This window comes from Panthera tigris, chromosome D4 (genome assembly GCF_018350195.1).
Source record: "Panthera tigris isolate Pti1 chromosome D4, P.tigris_Pti1_mat1.1, whole genome shotgun sequence".
Lineage (NCBI taxonomy): Eukaryota > Metazoa > Chordata > Mammalia > Carnivora > Felidae > Panthera > Panthera tigris.
This window is the reverse complement of record NC_056672.1, coordinates 75,688,362-75,707,980: the sequence shown is the minus strand read 5'-3', so window position 1 is coordinate 75,707,980 and position 19,619 is coordinate 75,688,362. Positions and strand designations below refer to the sequence as shown.

The 19,619-nt window shown below is 41.9% G+C and overlaps 1 protein-coding gene and 1 pseudogene across 1 annotated transcript in view; one reads left to right on the top strand and one right to left on the bottom strand.

The window, feature by feature from the left end:
• ASTN2 (astrotactin 2) overlaps window positions 1–19,619 on the top strand; it is an 873,390-nt gene that overhangs the window by 707,178 nt on the left and 146,593 nt on the right. The window contains exons 18-19 of the mRNA XM_042963755.1: window positions 12,582–12,715; window positions 14,188–14,336. Coding sequence (XP_042819689.1) covers window positions 12,582–12,715; window positions 14,188–14,336 — 283 coding nt within the window. The remainder of the gene's footprint in view (window positions 1–12,581; window positions 12,716–14,187; window positions 14,337–19,619) is intronic.
• On the bottom strand, window positions 9,585–10,133 carry LOC107180774 (annotated as a pseudogene).

The window sequence follows — 19,619 nt, the reverse complement described above, 5'->3', positions numbered from 1 at the left end:
CAAACCAGAGTACCTTAATCCAGGAGGGATACACTAGGATATGCAAAGATATCTCCAAAGCCACAGGATAAAGAGAGACGAGATTCTTGAACAAATAGTATACAAGAATCACCTGTGAGTATATTAAATCAGATTCTGCAGCACGTCACTCGGGATTCTGGTTCAGTGCTGCTGAGTTTGACCTGGGAATCTGAAGTTCTAATAAGTGCTTCCAGTCATTAATGAGGGAAGAGCCCCAAATATCACCCTATGAGAAACATTTTGAGGGGAAAAAATGTCATTGTTTTAATATGAAAACCAACTCAAGTCTATTGTAGAGTAGAATTTGCAATTTGCATAAATATTTAGGAAAGAGACTTCAAAGTAATTTTGTCCTGGTCCTTTCTGATATTTGGGATTCTTTGTGTGAAAAGATAAAACAAACAACAAACAAACAAACAAACCACCACCACAACAAAAAACCCTTCCATATTTTACTGGAGGTTGTAGAAAGTTTTTAAAAATCGAGAGCTTTGGCTCTTAGATCTCCTGTGCTGGTCTTAGAAATAAAGTTAGCATGTGGTAGGAGCATGGAAAAGGTTAAGAAACAGAGAATTATCCTAAGGCCCTAGGCAGAAGAGAAATCTTCTAAGCTAAGGCAAACCAGGGGCGAAGGGATAAGAGATACAAGATTAGGGCTCTTAGCATTAGCTCATTTATGATAAACCATTTGATTAATCAACTACTGAGCCCCTCTACTCTATATCAGGTGCTAGGGATTAAATAATAAAGCAGACAGGAGAGTTCCGACCTCAGTTTGTACACAGTCTATTAGGAGAGACAGATGAGCAATGAAACAGACAAGAAAATATAACACAGTAGAATAAGTTTTATGACAGGGGAAGGTGGGAGAAGATGTATTACAAAGGAAGGGGTCTATTCCAGCTTTAGGGGGTTGGAGAACGTTCCCTACAAGAGCTCATTCCCAAACAGAATTGATAGATCACTCGGTGGGGGAAATTATGGGATGGGGGGAAGAGTTCCTAGAGAGGAAATAGCGTGTGAATGGCCAGAGGTGAGAAAGCATGGCTGGAGAATAGAGTCAGAAAAGAGTGGTGGCAAGAGATGATGCTGGAAGGAGCAGAGATTCAGAGGGCCCGACATCAGCACAGAGACATCCAGACATCCAGACATCCGAGCCACCTAGTGGGATGTGGCAGGCTCTGTGGCCAGAGAGGCCAATCATGGAGGGCTCAGGTCATCAGAGTGGCCTGTGCTTAGTCTGCAAGCATCTGAATTGGATGCCTGGGGAAGATTCAACAGGAGTTTAAGCAGTATCAGTGTGAGTCACAGGTCCTTCTAGCGCTCATGGTGTTGCTGGAAGGTTAGGGCCTCTGAAATAAGAATATTCAACACCCTTATTTTATAGACGAGACAACTGAGTCCCAGAGAGGGAGACTGACTTGGCCAAAGTTGCACAGTTGCTGACAGAGCTGGGATGAGCTGTCTTTCCTGAGAAGCTCTTGGCAGAGAGCTTTGTATCCAGCCTAGAATCGAGGTTAGCACAATATGGAGAAGACTCTGGCAAGTACCAGATACCAAGATGCCAATGGGGGGGGGGGGAACGTTCTGTAGACAGTGATGTTTGGGAAATGCTGCATCTTATGCATTACCTTCTTAGGGTTTCCCACTGACCACTAGCATATAAATGGCTCTGAAAAGTTCCATGTAGAGCAATCTTATCTTTTTAAATCCAGTCTTTTCCAAGTGTACTTGACCACAGAGACAACCTCTCCAACCACTCTCAATTTTTTTTTTTTTTAACTTAAAATCAGCATCCCATTGAACTCATGTTCCTGGAAACACACTTTGGAGCGTTGTTCTTGCCAGTAAGGACTTAGGACTGAACAAAACAAGGTTAACCAGTCACCCTGGCTCACCCTGAGAATATGCCACGCCCCTCAAACCTCACCTGTTTTCAGTATTTAGGAAAAATGATTGGAGCAGAGAAGAAGTATTCAGTCCAGGGAATCAGCTTGGTGTTTGAATCCTAACTCTGAATTATCCTAGATTTGTGACATTGTTCAAGTCGTTTGTTCATGCTGAGCCAAACTTTAAGTTTCAACTTTTTCAAAGATTTAGTACAACCCGGTATACTGGCTTATTTCAGGATTAAATTAGCTGGAAGTGGTGATGTATTTAGGAATGGGAGGAGCTTGAGATTTAATTTTGCTCTGCCAAACATTGTCTATGTAACATAGGAAAGGAACCCAGAGTCCCTGGGGCTTTGGTCTCATCCTCTGTGTAATGAGAGTGATAGAAATACCCAAATCATGGCATTCCTGTGCAAATAAAATGCTTCTCTTCCTGGAAAACAATGAGCACTGTGTCTGGCATATAGTTGTGCTCAAATCCGTTCACTGTTATTTTTAATGCGTTGAAACCTGGCACTCCGTCCTCTACCTGAGATGGATGGGAACTGAAGTATGGGGTGCACTGACAAGAAAAATAGCTCCTTGCCTGAGGATCATATAACCTTACCATCTTGTCTCTGTACATCTTGAGAAACAGACAGCTGACAGTGCCCCATGCTGGAGCATCTCAGTGGGTTGTATATTTATTTCTCTAATATTTTTTCATTAGGAGAAGTAAGTGTGGCAAGAAGGGGGGCTTGGCTGGCTTTAAATGTCTTCCCCCTGTCACCCAGATTAACAAGCTGTTCTGTTGGGCTCTCATCATTCAGGGGAGAATGGCTTGAAAAGCGAAGTTTATCCTGACAGGGGAAATTAGGTGTCATTTCTGTGATTTATAGAGCCATAGATTGAGCGGCACTATTTCTCATATAGGAAATGGGTCCTTGCCGGTTAGTATTCCTCCACTGTGTGGCCTTGTGAATAGAGGGGTCTGACTCAGAAGCTGAAAATGAGGAGCGGGACAAGGGAAGTCAGGGGGCAAAGCTTGGGTTTGGAGTTGGAGACTCTCTGCTCGATTGTGTTCTATCTGGGGAACGCTGGGCTGCTGTCTTCTCTTCTCTGGTCCTACACTTGCTCGTCTAGAAGGATTACTGCAGACGATGAGAGCTGTAGCATGCACAAGGTATTGAGAGGCATAGGAGAGCTGACAGATAGATGCCTTAGCACCAGGACAGAGTAAGGATGTGCTTAACAGGTGTCTCTTCCCTTCATGATACCCCTCCCTGTATTCAGAAACCATCCATGGTGTGTTCATCGCCCGTGTGACCTCTTCCACAGAAAGCATGTTAGCTATCGGGGGGGTGAAGTATAGACTTTATTTTCTTTTGATCAGTGTTAGGTTCCCAGCAAAACTGGGCATAAAGTACAAAGAGTTCCTATATACCCCCTGCCCCCCCACAACACAGAGTCTCCCCCATACCACATCATAATCCCTCAGCACCATGGTGCATTTGTTACAACTGATGAACCTGTACTGACACGTCTTTGTTACCCAAAGTCCATGGTTTACGTGAGGGTTTGCTCTTGGTGTGCATTCCGAGTTCTGACAGATGTATAATGACACGCATCCACCATGATAGTATCATACGGAACAGTTGAAATGCCCAAAAATCCTGTGTGCTCCTTCTGTCCATTCGTCCCCTCCCCCCAGCCCCTGCCAATCACTGATCCTTTTACTGTCTCCATAGTTCTGTCTGCTGGAAGGAACTTTTAAAGGATCTCAGACAGTACATCTAAGATAGGAAGTTTTAAAGGGGATGGGAAAACTGTGGGCAGTTATGAGGAAAAGTGAAATCCCGGACACAAATCAGGACATATTATCAGAACCAGCAATACTGTGCAGTGTGTACATAAGGTGAAGAAATTACGAGTGACAATAAGGCCCAGAGAGGGTAAATGACTTACTGAGGCCACATAGCAAGTTAGTCGGAAAAGGTTAGAGTCCCTGGGATTCTCCTGTCGCTTGGCTTTTTTCATGCTCTATCTCCTCCTCCTGTGGAATTTTATTCACTCCTGTGGCTGCTATTACATTGAACTGTGTGACATTACTGACATTTGACTTACAGAAATGGAAATTACAGATGGCATTTTCATTAGTCTATTCATATGGATACAGTGAAGACCTCAATATCTACTAAAGGTGGAGGGAATCAGGGGTGAAAATCATATTTAAAAACATGGATTGTCTCCATCAGAGTGTGTATTTGGAGGCTTTATATTTCAGAGCGCAAGCTCTAGAGCCAGATTTCCTGGGTTCAAATCCCGACTGTGTCACCGACCAGCCCCATGACCCTGGGTACAAATGTAAAATGGAACATAATAATTCTACCTACCTCACAGATTGTTGGGAAAATTAAATGAGGCGATATATCTAAAGTACTTAGAGTTTTTGTGAGGAGTAACACATGGAAAGTGTAAAAGTGCTTGGCTACTCTAGTCGGTGAGAATATTGCTCATGATGGTCATGGCTGACAGAATGGATTACAGGATCAAATGACCTGAGTTCAAGTTCTCGTTCTACCACTTTTTAACTGGTGACTTTGAATAGACTATTGAACCCTCTGAACCTCAGTTTCTTCACCTGTAAAATGGGGACAGTAACAACAGAATCTGCCTTCTAAGGCAACAAGATTAAGTGAGATCATGTGTATCAAAGTGCTTAGTACACTCTCAGTGAGTGTTGTTACTATGTTTCCTGTCTAGCAGCATAGCCGATGAGTGGCTTGAACCAGGTCCAAAGGTAGGCAGCCTCATGTAGTGACTGTTACTGAGATGAGAAACTTGGTTTGTTTTCTGCCAGATTCTTGTGGTGTAAACTTGGACAAGTCTCTTCCCCTCTTTGGGCCTCTTAGTCTGCAGAATTGTGAAGATCAGCATCACCTTTCAGGAGTCTTCTAGATTTGACATACCAGGGATCTGTGGCATTGAGTATGTGCATATGCGTGTCAGAGCCCTCTAGTCTAAGGTTTGTACTTCCCTTTGCTTGGCTGTCCCCTAGTTGCTACCTCCCCTAAGCAATCTTTCACCATTGTCAGAGGTAAATTACCTGCTGCCCCTGTTGTTTATTGCCATGTAATCCCAGAAATTGTTGACTTAAACCAACGACGATCATTTTATTAGTCTTTCTAATGGTTCTGGGGGTTGACTGGGCTGACCTCAGTAGTTCTTACTTGGCTCTCTCATGTGGGTGCAGTCAGCTGGTGGCTGTGGCTGGAGGTATCTCAAAGACGTCCACGCTCACATATCCAGCAGATGACCCCGGCTGTTGGCTGTGGCCTCAGTTAGGTCCATTGGCTGGCATACCTCCATGTGGCCTCTCCATGTGGTCTGGGCTTCCTCACAGCATGGTGGTTGGGCCCCAAGAGTGAATATCCCAAGAGACATAATGTGGAAGCTGCCAGTTTCTCAAGACTTGGGGACAGAAATGGAAGCAGTAATGATTCTTTTGGCTGCAGTTACAGAGTCCAGACCCAAGGGGGGAGAACCTAGATTGCATGTCACGTTGAAGGAAACATCAGCGATATCTAGGGGCATGTTTTAAAGTCACTATCCCTGCCTTCCTGCTCTGTTGCAGAATAAGAAAATTTCAGTCCCCAGACATTATTCACTTCTGTCCCCAAATGTATTCTCACACAGGCTGCTGAATTCTGCAGTCATTGATTGATAACAAGATGACCAGCAAATCTCCTCAAGATCAGGGCACACCAACAGTGTTTTATTCTATTCCCAAAGAATGGGGGCTCTGGTCCCTGGTCTCCAACTCCTCTATCTGCTGGGAAAATGAGTGATTGGCATCTCCTGCAGCCACTGCTAGTGGGTGTGCTGATGGCTGGATGGCAAATGGCCCGGGTAGGTTCTATCCCAGAGGTCCAGGCTGAGCTGGAAACCATGATTTCTGCCTCTGCACAAGCGCTCCTATGATGTCCTCTTCAATTCTTTCTGTGTTCATCAATCCTAGTCCCTCCTGACCAATCAAACGTGTGGTCCACAGGGGCTCAGGAATTAGTCTCCCTACAAAGCTAGGATGTCAGCCATTCCCATTGCTCCTCCTCCCTCTTTCTCTAGGGACCTAGGAGCTTCTTATTTTAGACCCAAGCACTCCTCTGGCAAAAAGCTATCAACCTACTCTCCTCCAAGCAGTGATTCCAGATGTCTCCAGAAGAGATTCTCTCTCCTTCCATCCCCCACCCCAGTGCACTTTCAATGGCTTCATGGAGAGTCAGTCTTTTTATGGTGACCAATTGCATTTCTGTCATCTCTTTTGCTAGAAAAGAAAAATAACAGCAAGTATATAAGCTTAATACCTGGCAGAGCATCCTAGTATGTATCTGTGGAATTTAACGCCCATTTTGGGGACCCTACTATGTGTTGCTCTTTTGCTTAGAGCCAGGGACACAGTGATTAATCAAATATATTATCTTGGGCTGGAGGAGTTCACAGTATAATAAGTAAGAAGTACACATAAGTAAGCAAACTGCAAGGAAATGGGAAATGGGAAAAAATTGAGAGGAGGTATAGGGACAAAATTCCTCAAGTATGGCAGGGTCCTGGTGGACAAAAGGTTTCCTGGAATTCAGCAAGGAGAAAAAAGTGGGGAAAGGGCAATACAGAACAAAGGCACAGCATAAGAGAAGGCTTGGCATGTGCCAGATCATAAAGTGGGTGCAGTGGGGAGGAGCAGGGAGAGGAGCCACAGGCTGAACAACAAAGGATTTTGAATGTCAGGTTAAGAAGCAGAGACTTTAACCAGAAGGAGGTGGGATTTTGAAGGAATCTGGGCAAGAGAGTGTACTAAGCAGGAATGTTTTAGAAAGCTGGGAGAGGAGGTGCTGAAAAGGTGACCTTGGAGCTCGAAGGTCAGTCCAGAGGCTATGACAGTTGCCTAGAGAAAATGATTGGACAGCCACAAGACCAATCTTAATAGCACCGTGGAGATAACAAAATCCATTAAGCTTTGAGTGAGGACTTCAGGGCATCTTTTTGGTCAGAAAAATCATCTCAGAATCATCTCAAAATCAGAAACAACAAACTTGGTGTCAGCCTCTGAGTCTGATTTTTAGTGTAAAAAATACAGTCATTGTAAGTATAGAGTATGGAATTTAATTCACGGGCTCAGTGACATTCTATATGGATGGTCCCAAGTATCTTAATCAAATACAGAGTACTAAAGTTAGGATTCCTAAGACATTGTCAACATTTTAAGGCTGGAGGAGTCCCTTCCTTGGTATCCCTACAGCCTTCTATGTGTACTCCTTCATAGCATTTGAACCATATTCATTGCGATTGTTTGTGTCTTCAGCATTACACTATGAGTCCTTTGAAGTTAGCTACTGTGTCGTGTTCACCTCATTTCTTAGCATCCAGACAGCAGATGGTATGGAGTAGGAAGTTCAGTGAATGTTTACTGAACTTAACTAAACCTTCAAAAATATATCTTTTGCATCCTCATTTTACAGATGGAGAAATTAAGGCTTAAAGAGAGGAATAACTCAATAATTTGAACGAGGCAAGTTCAAATAGGAAAGTAACCATCGAGTCAGAAATAAATCTTAGTTTATTTTGATTGCTTAACATTTTTGTGGCTGTTTACTCCTCCTGCCCCTTTTGGTTTGCTAGCTAATTAGCCAGAAGTTGGAAGCATTTCTTTGTTATGAAAACGAATGATCATGCAAATGTAGTCCTTACCCTTGTTTAAGTACAGGATTTGTTTTTTCGGTCCCTGCACTGACTCAAAAGCCAGGAGTCAACAATGCCTCCAGTGTAAGGTTTCATTTTCCTCTGAGAACACACAAACACACACACACACACACACACACACACACCCATGCACAGGCATGCAAACAGAACATAAGCACGTGATTCAAACAGAGCAGCTGAGAAGGATGTTTTGGATGAAATCTTGGCATTTATTGTTGCTGTGTGACCTGGGGAAGTCCAGGATGCCAGGATTCTCTTCCATGCTCCTTTGTGAATGGGGATAGGACCTCTATCTCAAAGGGTAATTTTACGATTAAATGGAGGAATAGAATCATTTCATCACAGAGTTGCTCTCTCATCGTGGACCAGCCAGCTAGCCTTTCTGAGCCACTGTATCTGATCTGTCAAATGGATTAGATTAGATGATTTACAGAATCCCTTGAAGCTGGAACGTTCTATGATTCTCCTCCCCTGGGATCTAATTGGATTCGGGATGGGATGTTGCAAGGGCTGGAGACAAGGAAAGAGTGATGCTGCCCTGATGCCTTGCTGGTTTCTGCTGCCTAGCCAGGGCTCCCTCTTTGATGTAGGCCTTTTATCAGGGTATGTTTGTGCTCTCTCCAGGGTTTGCCTGGCCATTGCACCAGTCCCCATTCTGTTCCTCATGGTTTGGGAAAGAGCCAGTAGATGAGGAGACTCGCAGGCAGGATTTCTTCCCAAGAGCAGCTTGGATGGTGAAACTCACAAAGTCCAGAGAGATTTCCTGTTTTGTTTTCCACAAGCTCAAGCGACTCTTGATTACAAAACACACACTCACACAAAAACAAAAACACATACACAAACAAAACAGGATGTTCTCTCTCCTCTCATTGTTAGAGTCAAAGCAGTCTCTTACCATCTGGGTCACTTTCATCCATGGCCCCAGATTTCACCATTATGGCAGTAAGTAAGCCCTTAGTGCTGGCTGGCGATGTTACAGAATCTTATGCCCAGAGCCATTTTGCACGTTAATTCTAGTAAAGGGGAACCTGCAAATGGAGGAAGAAGGTCCGTCAGTCAGCATGACCTCATGTGATCCCATTGCTTTCTGTCCTCAAGAGACCCCGACCCCCACCCCCACCCCCACCCCCACCCCCACCCTGTGCTGGTAGAGCAGCAGACATTTGTTTCTAACAGGTTCTGATTTGTAGTAGGAAGAGTGCTAGGTGCATATGCAAATGTTGAGAGAAATATACTAAAAAAATGTTCACTTGAAATTTGAATTTAACTGGGCATCCTGTATTTTTGTTTACTGACTCTGGGAACCCTTTAAGGGCAACCCTAATGCCCTTAAAGTGTATGCTGTATTACATGCTTCATGAACATTAGCTTTCACAATAATTCTTTTTTGTTTCTTTATTTAAAATTTTTTTTTAATGTTTATTTATTTTTGAGAGATTTTTGTTTATTTTTTTTTTATTTTTTTTTATTTTTTTAATTTATTTTTGTATATTTTTGTTTATTTATTTTTGTGTCTTGAACCCACAAACCATGAGATCGTGACCAGAGCCGAAGTTGGACGCTTAACCTACTGAGCGTCCCAGGTGCCCTGGTCTTCTTTGTTTCTTTAGATCATTACTCTAAATTCAGGATAAATTAGTCATTTGTTTATTCCCTAGTGGAGAATATGGGTGAAAACACACAGCAGGAGTATTGGGGCCTCCTCATCCGAGTCACTTAGAGAAATGTGGTAGAGGCTAACACAATAGCATTCTTGTTTCGTTTGTTTTTTCCTCTAAAAAGCTTTATTGTTTCCTGTTGGCCTTTGGCTTGGGAAAGGGATCTGGGGTGGTTAAAAGGCTGCCTAATGGTTGCAGGGAGAGGCTCAGGCAGAATCTCCGACACCAGGGGGATGTCAGGGGAGGGTCCTCAAAGGCTGCTGGGCTCCAGTTGCTTCTAGTTGTGCTTCAGGGTCAGCCTTTCAAAGAAATACTTGCCCAGCCCAGCTAGGGGAGCAGCGAGCATGATAAGGTGCGTCAGGTGGTCACCATCTTCTTGATGAGTTTCACCTCCTCATCTAGGAAGTGGTTCTCCAGGAAGTCACAGAGATGGGGGCCTGCTTGGGCAGAACACAGGGCAGGCAGCTTCAAGAGGGCCTGGTTCAGGTTCTCCTTCAGAACCTCCATGGTGTCTAGAGTTTTTCTCCACTCATCTTGGAAAGGCTTTTGAATGCTTTGGAGGAGGGCACGTTTTGCCTTTCAAGAAGCTAGTTTTGCATCTTCAAGAAGCACTCACTGCCTTTGCAGTTCTGCTCAGCCGACTTGCAGAAGAAATGGCGCATACCCTCCCGAGCTACACTGTCAAGGTGGAAATAGAAGCCGAGAGAGAGGTAGGTGTAGGAGGCCCACAGATGCATATCGACCCTAACCCTAGTGATTAGGGCTAACGGTGGTCAATGGCAGCCTTCACTTTGACAGAATAACTCTGAAGAATCTGGGAGCTCATGTTTGTTTGGCAATAAGGAGCTAAGCTCAGAATACAGTGTTGCCTGGTCCTGGAGACAGACAGAGGATGACTGAGAAGATGGTTCTGAAGGTTGTGACTGGAAGAGGTTGGAGGGTGGTCAGAGGCTGGAAGAAGCGGTGTCCCTGGGTCTGTTCTGGCCGGATACTATTGAAACAAGAGGCAGATCTGCAGGACAGCCACGCACGGTGTGACAATAGCATCCTTCTACTTACCTCCTTTTGTATCTGTGTGTTGGGTAGCTAAGGAGGCAGACCCCAGACCTACTTTACACAAACATGTTACACCTGAGTCTTTTGACAACGTAGGATGGAAAAAGTGACACCTGGGTAATCAGGTGTCCTTGGTTATAGGCAGTGTGACACTTTCTTAAAAACTGAGAACAGGGGCGCCTAGGTGGCTTGGTCGGTTGAGCGTCCGACTTCAGCTCAGGTCATGATCTCACAGTCCGTGAGTTCGAGCCCCACGTCGGGCTCTGTGCTGACAGCTCAGAGCCTGGAGCCTGTTTCAGATTCTGTGTCTCCCTCTCTCTCTCTCTGCCCCTCCCCGGTTCATGCTCTGTCTCTCTCTGTCTCAAAAATAAATGAACGTTAAAAAAAAATTTAAAAAAAAAACAAACTGAGAACAAACTGAGGGTTGATGGGGGGTGGGAGATGGGTATTGAGGAGGGCACCTTTTGGGATGAGCACTGGGTGTTGTATGGAAACCAATTGGACAATAAATTTCATATATTGAAAAAAAAATAAAAAGTACAAAGAGGCTCTGTGCTGGCAGCTTGGAGCCTGGAGCCTGTTTCCGAGTCTGTGTCTCATTCACTCTCTGCCCCTCCCCCTCTCACACTCTGTCTCTCTCAAAAAAGTAAATAAAAATTTAAAAAGTACACAGAAAGTAACAAACATAAAAGAAAAAGAAAGGACATAGGGTCCGTTACCTGGCAAAGAGAAAAGAGATCAATGCTCTCTAAGTTTAAAAAAGAGCTGAATCCTCAGTGCCTTGAAACATTAGTGTAAATGGAGTGACTACAGCGTGAAGCACACCTGAACCTGAACATGAGCTTGATAATGTTTTTCAGTGTCCATTTATTTATTCAGTAAATATTGACTGGATATCGGTGCTGGGCCCTGTGAGAATACTTGTGTGAATAAGGCATGGCCCGTTCCCTTGGTGTGATCAGAATCTGTTGGATGAGACAGGCAAGGGAAGGTGACAATAGGTGTGGTCTAGCGTGTTATGGCGTCCAGAAGAGGGGAATGATTCAAGAGTTAAGAATTAGTCCCAGAATAAAGGGATATTTCCTTCCTTGGAGTACAAGGAAGGGGAGTAGGGAATATTCTAGCAGGGAGAAAAGAAATCTTTTTAAATAAAAAGACAACGAGGCACATTGCAATTCAATAGAACGTTTATCATCGTTGAGAGGAAGGGTCGGCAAACTGTGGACCTAGACCAAATTTAGCCTGCTTCCTGTCTTTGTCAATAACGTTTTTATCAGAACACAATCGTGCCCATTCATTTAAAGTATCTCTGTCGCTTGTGGGCTACAAAGGCAAAGCTAAGTTAATTGTGGCAGAGACTACCTGGCCACAAAGCCAAAACTGTTTGCTATCTGGCCCTTTACAGAAGGAATTTGTTGTCTCCTAACTTAGAGCACGCTTTTCATAGGAATTTACTGCGGTGAGAATGTTAGAGGTGGCATGAGGGTGGACATTAGCATGTAAGGGAACATCACAGGAGTGGTGAACGATGAGCCCGTGGAAGCCATCAGGAGCTAGAGTAAGGAGCTTAGGCTTTATCCTGAGGGCCTTGGGGGGAGCCTCTGAAGGTTTCCACACGGGGAGGTGAGATGGACCAAACATCTGCAAGAAGTCTGGTGACTTTACTTACTGTGCTAAGCACTGAGTAGTGTGTAGAATTGTGGAATCCTTATGTGGTACACTTGAAACTAATATAACACTGTTAATTATACTTCAATTAAAAAGGGGTGGGGAGGGGCAGGGCCTGGGCCCAGACTGTTTTCATGAGATCCCAGCTCCATCACGTTACTGGCTGTGAACCTCAGACAAGTTATTTCTGTGGACCTCAGTACTCCAATGGGTAGAGTGGGAAATGACGATAATAATAATTGTGATATCGATTGCATGGGGTGGAGAAGATTACATAATTTAATTCAGGTAGAGTGCTGGGCTCCAGAGGAGGTTCTCAGCAGTTGCTGTTACCGCTGTCCTGCCTCAGTGACCATTCTGGCTGCCTGAGGGAGAGAATGGCTCAGAATGGGAGAACCTGGTGGCAGAGTGTTAGGTCTTTGGGAAAGACACGGTGTCCTGTGCCTAGGTGGGTTGCTCTGAAGCTTGGGTCAACTCTCGTCCCTGGGATCTTCACTCTCAATCTCTCCACCATGATCATCATCATCTCTTCTGCCCTTCTTTATTCCAGGCCTTCAAGAGCGCACTGATGAGCTCCTACTGGTGCTCTGGAAAAGGGGATGTGATCGATGACTGGTGCAGATGTGACCTCAGCGCCTTTGATGCCAGTGGGCTCCCCAACTGCAGCCCCCTCCCACAGCCAGTGTACGTATGTGTGCATGGTCCCTCTTCCTCTGGCCACCCCTTTTATGGACTCACAGTCCTGTCCCCGAGTGCATCACCAGATCCCTGAAGTCTCTGTGACCTGCCTCCTCCTTTGAGAAAGCAGAGTATTTGGGGAGAATAGAAACCAGATTTTTTAAATGATCCCCTCCATTTATCTCCGCGCTCATCTGTTTAGGAGACGTTTACTGGGCACTGACAGCTGCTTAATCAGTTCCTGTGTTGGTCACTGGGGCTACTGAGGTAAGGAGGGTGTAGAATGTTGTCTAAGAAATGTCATTTAATTCATTCATTCAACAAATAATTTTTGAACACCTGCTGTGTGTCAGGCACTGGGGAATTCATCAGTGAACAAGACAGTCTGTGCACTTAGGGAGCTGACCCTTTAGTGAGGGGATAGATATCAAAGCAAAAACAGGAAAGTATGATACAGTTCAAAAAGGTAATAAATATATGAAAGAAAGACAAAGAGGTGCTAGGAGAGAATAATGTGGTTGGTGCATTAGTTGGAGGGGAGGGAGGGAAGCCTCTCTGAAAAGACCTGAATCAGAGTAGTTTTCCAGGCAACAAATGGCACCATCGTGGTTCAAGCAAAAGGAGGAACACATGTGAAAGCCCCAATGTGGGAAATTCAGCATTCAGGGAAGTAAGAGATCATCTCAACTGATGTAGTGTGATTAAGACAGTGCTGTGAGGAGCATAGGAGAGAGGAGCAAGAGCCAATATGGGGGAACCAGAGGTCCATAACATCCCTTTGTGTGTGTTGGGTAGATTACACCATAAGATAGTTCTTGAAGAGGTAGTGTAATGGAAATAGAGAAGGAATCTGGGCTGGGCACAAGGAAATTACCATCACAGTTCTGTGCCCAACATGCTGTGTGAGTTTTCACAAATAGTTTTTCTTTTCCTTGCTTCCCTACCTGTGAAATGAGGTGATTGAACTTCCCATCCTCTAAGGACTTTTCCAGTTCTGACCTTCAATCGTTGTGCTGTGTCGTAACTTATAAAAGGATTCTCTGGGACTCCTGCCCTCTCTGAGGGAGTGTTGATTTAAAGATGTTATAGATCTGACTGATCTGTTGGGGGATTGGAGAGAATGGCAGGAAGGTTGAGGCTACTGTATCTGAAGGCACTGTGAATTTAATTAACAATGAAGCATCATTGATAATATGGTTTAGATACATGGAAAAATCAATTTTCTGTGAGCATATATCATATGCTTGGGTTAATTTACTGGATCCCACACTGATCCTGAAATGTAGCTATTCATAACCCTGTTTTATGGATAAGGAAATGGAGACTGAAAGAGGTATAATGAATTGCCAGAGTCCATACAAAGGCTTGTTGGTGGGTTGAAACAGGATTTGAGCCTAGGGTGAATCCTGTGCACGAGCTTTTGGAGCCCAGACAATGCTGACTGGGAAATGACTAACCTTCCCCGTCACCCTTTCTAGGCTTCGTCTGTCCCCAACAGTAGAGCCCTCCAGCACAGTGGTCTCCTTGGAGTGGGTGGATGTTCAACCAGCTATTGGGACCAAGGTCTCTGACTATATTCTGCAGCACAAGAAGGTGGATGAATACACGGATACAGACCTCTATACAGGTAAGTAGGAAGCCCATGACTTCGCATTTTGTTGGGGTGGCGTGACAGAGGAGAGAAATGGATTTGGAGACTTACTGTCATCTGATGTGGGAAGGCATTTGAGATTTCATTGTTTTGTGATTGTCACCTGGTGCCCACACCTGTATGCCTTTTTATATGATTTTTCAGTGGGGAAAGATATTAAATTGTAGTTGGAAAGAATTTCTGATTCTCTGAGATGGATCGTTAAAGTCATATATCAAAGTGTTAATTTAGAAAAGGACTTAACCTTTCCTGCTTGGAAAGGCCTACATGTCACATGTTTGAATAACAGAGTCTGTAAGTGTATAATCTCTGGGACGGAGATAAAGAAACTCAAGGAATTGCCTTTTCCAGTGAGACATACCATCTCTAGTGAGATAGTGGTCTTCAGTGGTGGGGAAGAGGGATTTGGAAATGACTCACGCATTCGGGAGGAGATGAGAAAAGGGACTCTTCAGAGTGCTACATTTGGTTGTGACTCTGAGTTGCTCTCCTTGAATTCTGAATGTCTGATAGAGCCAGGAAGCTGTGCCGTCCTGGAGATTGGCTGTGTGGGGGCGGGTTTGGCTTCAAGGCAGGCCAGGAGTCTGGGTCTGTGGTAGTCAGGCATACGCTGACTGTATCTGAAGGCACTGTCGATTTAATTAACCATGAAGCATCATTGAGAATATGGTTTAGATACATGGCAAACTAACCAATTTTCTGTGAGCGTGTATTGTATGCTTGGGTTATGCCCAGACATCACTGGAACCAAGTGAAGCCTGGCCCACAGGGACCCCTGGAGCTGTAGGAACTGGTAGGCACCAGGATGGGTTGGAAGCTTGAGTTCGTGAGAGCCTGGTGCCGTGAAAGCTTCTGGGGCCTCAATAGCGGGTACAGGGTTCTTGGTGAAGCCACGCACACACTTCTCTCTCCTTCCACAGGGAGGATTTCTCTCTCTGAATTGGTCTGTCCCATCTTGGGGGAGGTTATGATAGTGAATCTTATCTTTCTTAACCAGCTTACTATCGCTTTTCCTGTTTTTGTGCCTCACCCAAGTGCTATAATCCCTTACCTAGAAACTTTAGTTCTTGCGGATGTATTTTTCTGCATGGCTACCTGTTGATTTGGGGAGGGCGGGGGTCAGAGGAACAAGTGCCGTCATTTTTCTAACTTCACTCTCCAAATGATTAGCAGCCTTGCTTACAGATCAAGTAAATGGATCCCACCCAGAGAGGTGTGAGATTTTGCCAAAGTCCTACAACCAGTACCTAGTAGAGTCAGGCTTTATAACCAAATCTCACTCTCCAGCACCGTGCTCATTCTTTATGTAACATCAGACTTCATGATGGAAGACTGAATACTCATTTGCTGAGAGATTTTTGTTTTGTTTGAATTAGAAATGGATGTTGAATTTTCTGCCTATTGAAATGATCATATAGTTTGTTTCTTTGTGAATATGATAGATTACATTTAAAAATATGATAAATTACATTGATGGATTTCCAAATGATAAAAAAAAAAACCTTACATTTCCAGAGTAAGTAAATCCCACATGGTCATGATGCTTTATCTTTTTTTTTCTTTCTACATATTGTTGGATTTGATGTGTTAAAATTTTGTTGCGAATTTTTTGCATCTATGTTCCTGAGAGATTCTGGTCTGTAGTTTTCTTGTAATGCTTTTGTCTGTTTTTATTATCAGGATTAATTCTGGCCTCTCAACGTAAATTTGCCCTCGCAAAATATTTCCTTCCTTTTCCATTTTTTAAAAGAGTTTGGATAGAATTAGCAGTATTTCTTCCTTAATTATTTGATAGAATTCACCAGTGAAATAATCTGGGCTTGGCGCTTTCCCTGTAGGAAGGTTTAACTACCACTTTAATTGTCTGATAGATACAAGGCTATTCAGATTATAGCTTGTGTATTTCAAGGAATTTGGCCATTTCATGTAGGTTATAAAATTTACTGGCAAAAAGTTGTTCATAACATTCTATAATTAGTCTTTTAATACCCATGGAAATTTAGAAATTATAGCGATCTCTCTCTCATTCTTGATTTTGGCAGTTTGCCTTTCTCTCTCTCTCTCTCTTTCTGATCAATCTGGCTCAAAGGTTATGTAATTTATTTACTTTCTCAAGCCAGTCAACTTTGGTTTCATCTGTTTTCGCTATTGTTACCCGTTTCATTGTGTTCTGTTGGGATCTTTATTATTTCTTTGGCTAACTGAATTTAGTTCACTCCTCTTTTTCCTGGATTTTTAAGGTAGTAGCTGAGGTTATTGTTTTGAGATTTTTCTTATAAGCATTCCCCCTAACTACTGCTTTAGTGGCTTACCAATTTTTGATAAATTGAGTTTTCATTTTCATTCAGTTCAAAATATATTCTAATTTCCCTTTTGTTTTCTTCTTTGACTTATGGATTCTTTATGGCTACTTATTTAATGTTACTTATGTTCCAAATATTGGGGATTTTACAGACATCTTTTTGTTATTGATGTCACTATATATCAAAGAACATAATTTTTATGACTTTAATCATTTTAAATTTATTGAGACTGGCTTTATGGACCAGAATCTGTTCTGTCATTATTTTCAGCATCCACTTTAAAACTCTTAAGGACTGAGAACAAACTAAGGGTAGATTGTGGGGTTGGGGGGGGGAGGGGAAAATGGGTGATGGGCAGGGAGGAGAGCACTTGTTGGGATGAACGCTGGGTGTTGTATGGAAACCAATTTGACAATAAATTATATTAAAAAATAAATAAAATCTTTGATCAAATGTAAAAAAAATAAATTCCATTTAGTTATCAAAAATAAAATAAAATAAAATATATTTCTTGTAGGCAACATATATTTAGGTCTTTTGTATATATTTTTTAAATCCAATTTGACACTGTTACCTTTAAATTGGGGTATTTAGACCATTCATATTTAATGTGATTTTCTTTTTTTGGTCAGGTTTAGGTTTGTCATCTTGCTACTTATTTTCTGTTGTCCCATCTTTCTTCTCTTTTTTTTCTTTTTTTGGATTGGGTGTTTTTATGATTCCTTTTTATCTCCTTTGTTCACTTATTAACTATATATCTTTTTTTATTTTAGTGGTTACTTTAGTGTTTATATATGCATAGTCAGCATATCATGATATACCTTCAAAGCTATTATACCACTATATATATAGTATAGGAACCTTATAATAGTATACTTTTATTTCTCCTCTCCTAGCTTTTATTGTATTGACATACATTTTGCATATATATATGCATGTTATATTCTATAACTTGTCATTATTTTTCCCTAAAGAATAATTTTTTTTTTGAAGAATCAACACTGCTTCACGTGTTTTATTTTGTCATACATTCTTTTAGAACCAGGTTCATTTTTCCAGTTTTGTAGAAAAATAGATGTTCCAGCCACCAAGGAATAATTATATTTAAAGACATTTAAATAATAAGAAAAGTAATTTTATTTTTTTAAGAAAAAAATAATTTTATATATTTACCCATGTAGTTACCATTTTTGCTGCTCATCATTCCTTCACATACATATTTTCATCTAATTTCATTGTCCTTCCTAAAGGATGTCTTTTTCTATTTCTTACCTTTCAGATCTGTTAGTGATAGATTCTTTCTGCTTCTGCTTTTGTAAGTTGTTATTGCTGGATATAGAATTCTAGATTGACATGTTTTTCTTTTAGTAATTTAAAACTGTTGCTTCTCTGTCTTGCTTACATTGTTTGCATTGAGAAATCTGCTTTTATTCCTACCTTTGACCCCCTGTATATACATACCATTTTTGTCCTGTGGATGCTTCTAAGATCTTCTCTTTAGTCCAAGTTTTGAGCAATTTTATTATTTTATTGTGCTTGAGGTTCATTGAGCTTCTTGGATATGTGGGTTTATAGTTCTATCATGTTTGGAGATTTGGGGGCCATTATTTTTTTTTTATATATTTTTTTCTTCCTGACCATCTTTATTCTCCTTCAGTGACTCTAATTTTATGTGTTTTTCGCCATGTGAAGTGATTCTATTTTTATTTTTTTAAATTCTTTGTTTAATTTTGGATGGATCTTCAATACCTTCTGCAAAGTCTAACCTATTTTTGACCCTATCTGGTAAATTTTTCGTCTCAGACATTATAATTTTCATCTTTAAAAGTTCAGTTTGGGTCTTGTTAATATATCACACACTTTAACATTTTTGACATATGGAATAGAGTTATAATTGTTTTAATGTCTTTATATGCTAATTCTAATGTCTGAGTCAGTTTAAATGGATTGGTTTCTTTCCCCATTATGGGTTGCATTTTCCTGCTTCTTTACATGCCAGGTAATTTTTGACTGGATGCCAGACATTTTTATTTTTGCCTTGTTGGTGCTGGATATTTTTGTATTCCTATATTTTTTTAACTCTGTTCTGGGACACAGTTAAGTTACTTGGAAATAGTTCTATTCTTTTGAGTCTCACTTTTAAGATTTGTTAGGTGGAACTGGAGCAGTGTTTAGTCTAGGGCTAATTATTCCTTACTACTGAGGCAAGATTCTTCTATGCGCTCCACACAATGGCCTATGAATTATGAGATTTTCCAGTATGGCTGGTAGGAACAGCCACTATTTTTGGCCCCTATATGAACACTTGGCAACGTTCCATCTAATCCTCTTGAGGTAGTAGTTTCCTCACCTACATTCATTAGTCAGTACTGTGGTGAGTTTTGAAATGGGACCCTCCACAGATCTCTTCAATTTTCTCTTTGTGTAGCTCTCCTCTCTCCATTCTTTTATCCCTGTAGTCATTTTTGATCTCTTCAGACTGAGAACTGGGTCTTTTCAGTGCAGGGAATCTTGCAGGCCTCCCTGTCACTGCACAGTGATCTGGAAACTCTCTAAAGGCAGTAATCTGGAAAATTTTAAGGGCTCACATAATTTGTTTTCAATTTCAATCTTTCAAGATCTCTGACCTTTGTTGCTGAGTTCCAGTTTGAACATTTGTTTTATACTCTTTCTTTTCCTTTTTTAATTTCTTTATGTTTCAGGCATCTGGGGAAATTAATCTAGTAGCTGTTTGTCCATCTGGTCCAGAAATGGAAATCCAAGATTCTTCCTTCTGATTGTCTAGGAACCAATGCTCTGATCCAAGAATTTATTTTCTTTTTCTTTCTTTCTTTCTTTCTTTCTTTCTTTCTTTCTTTCTTTCTTTCTTTCTTTCTTTCTTTCTTTTATATACATGAAGCTTACTTGTTTTTAGTTAATGGTCTGAGGTCACCCCACACAGATATCACCCCTTCTT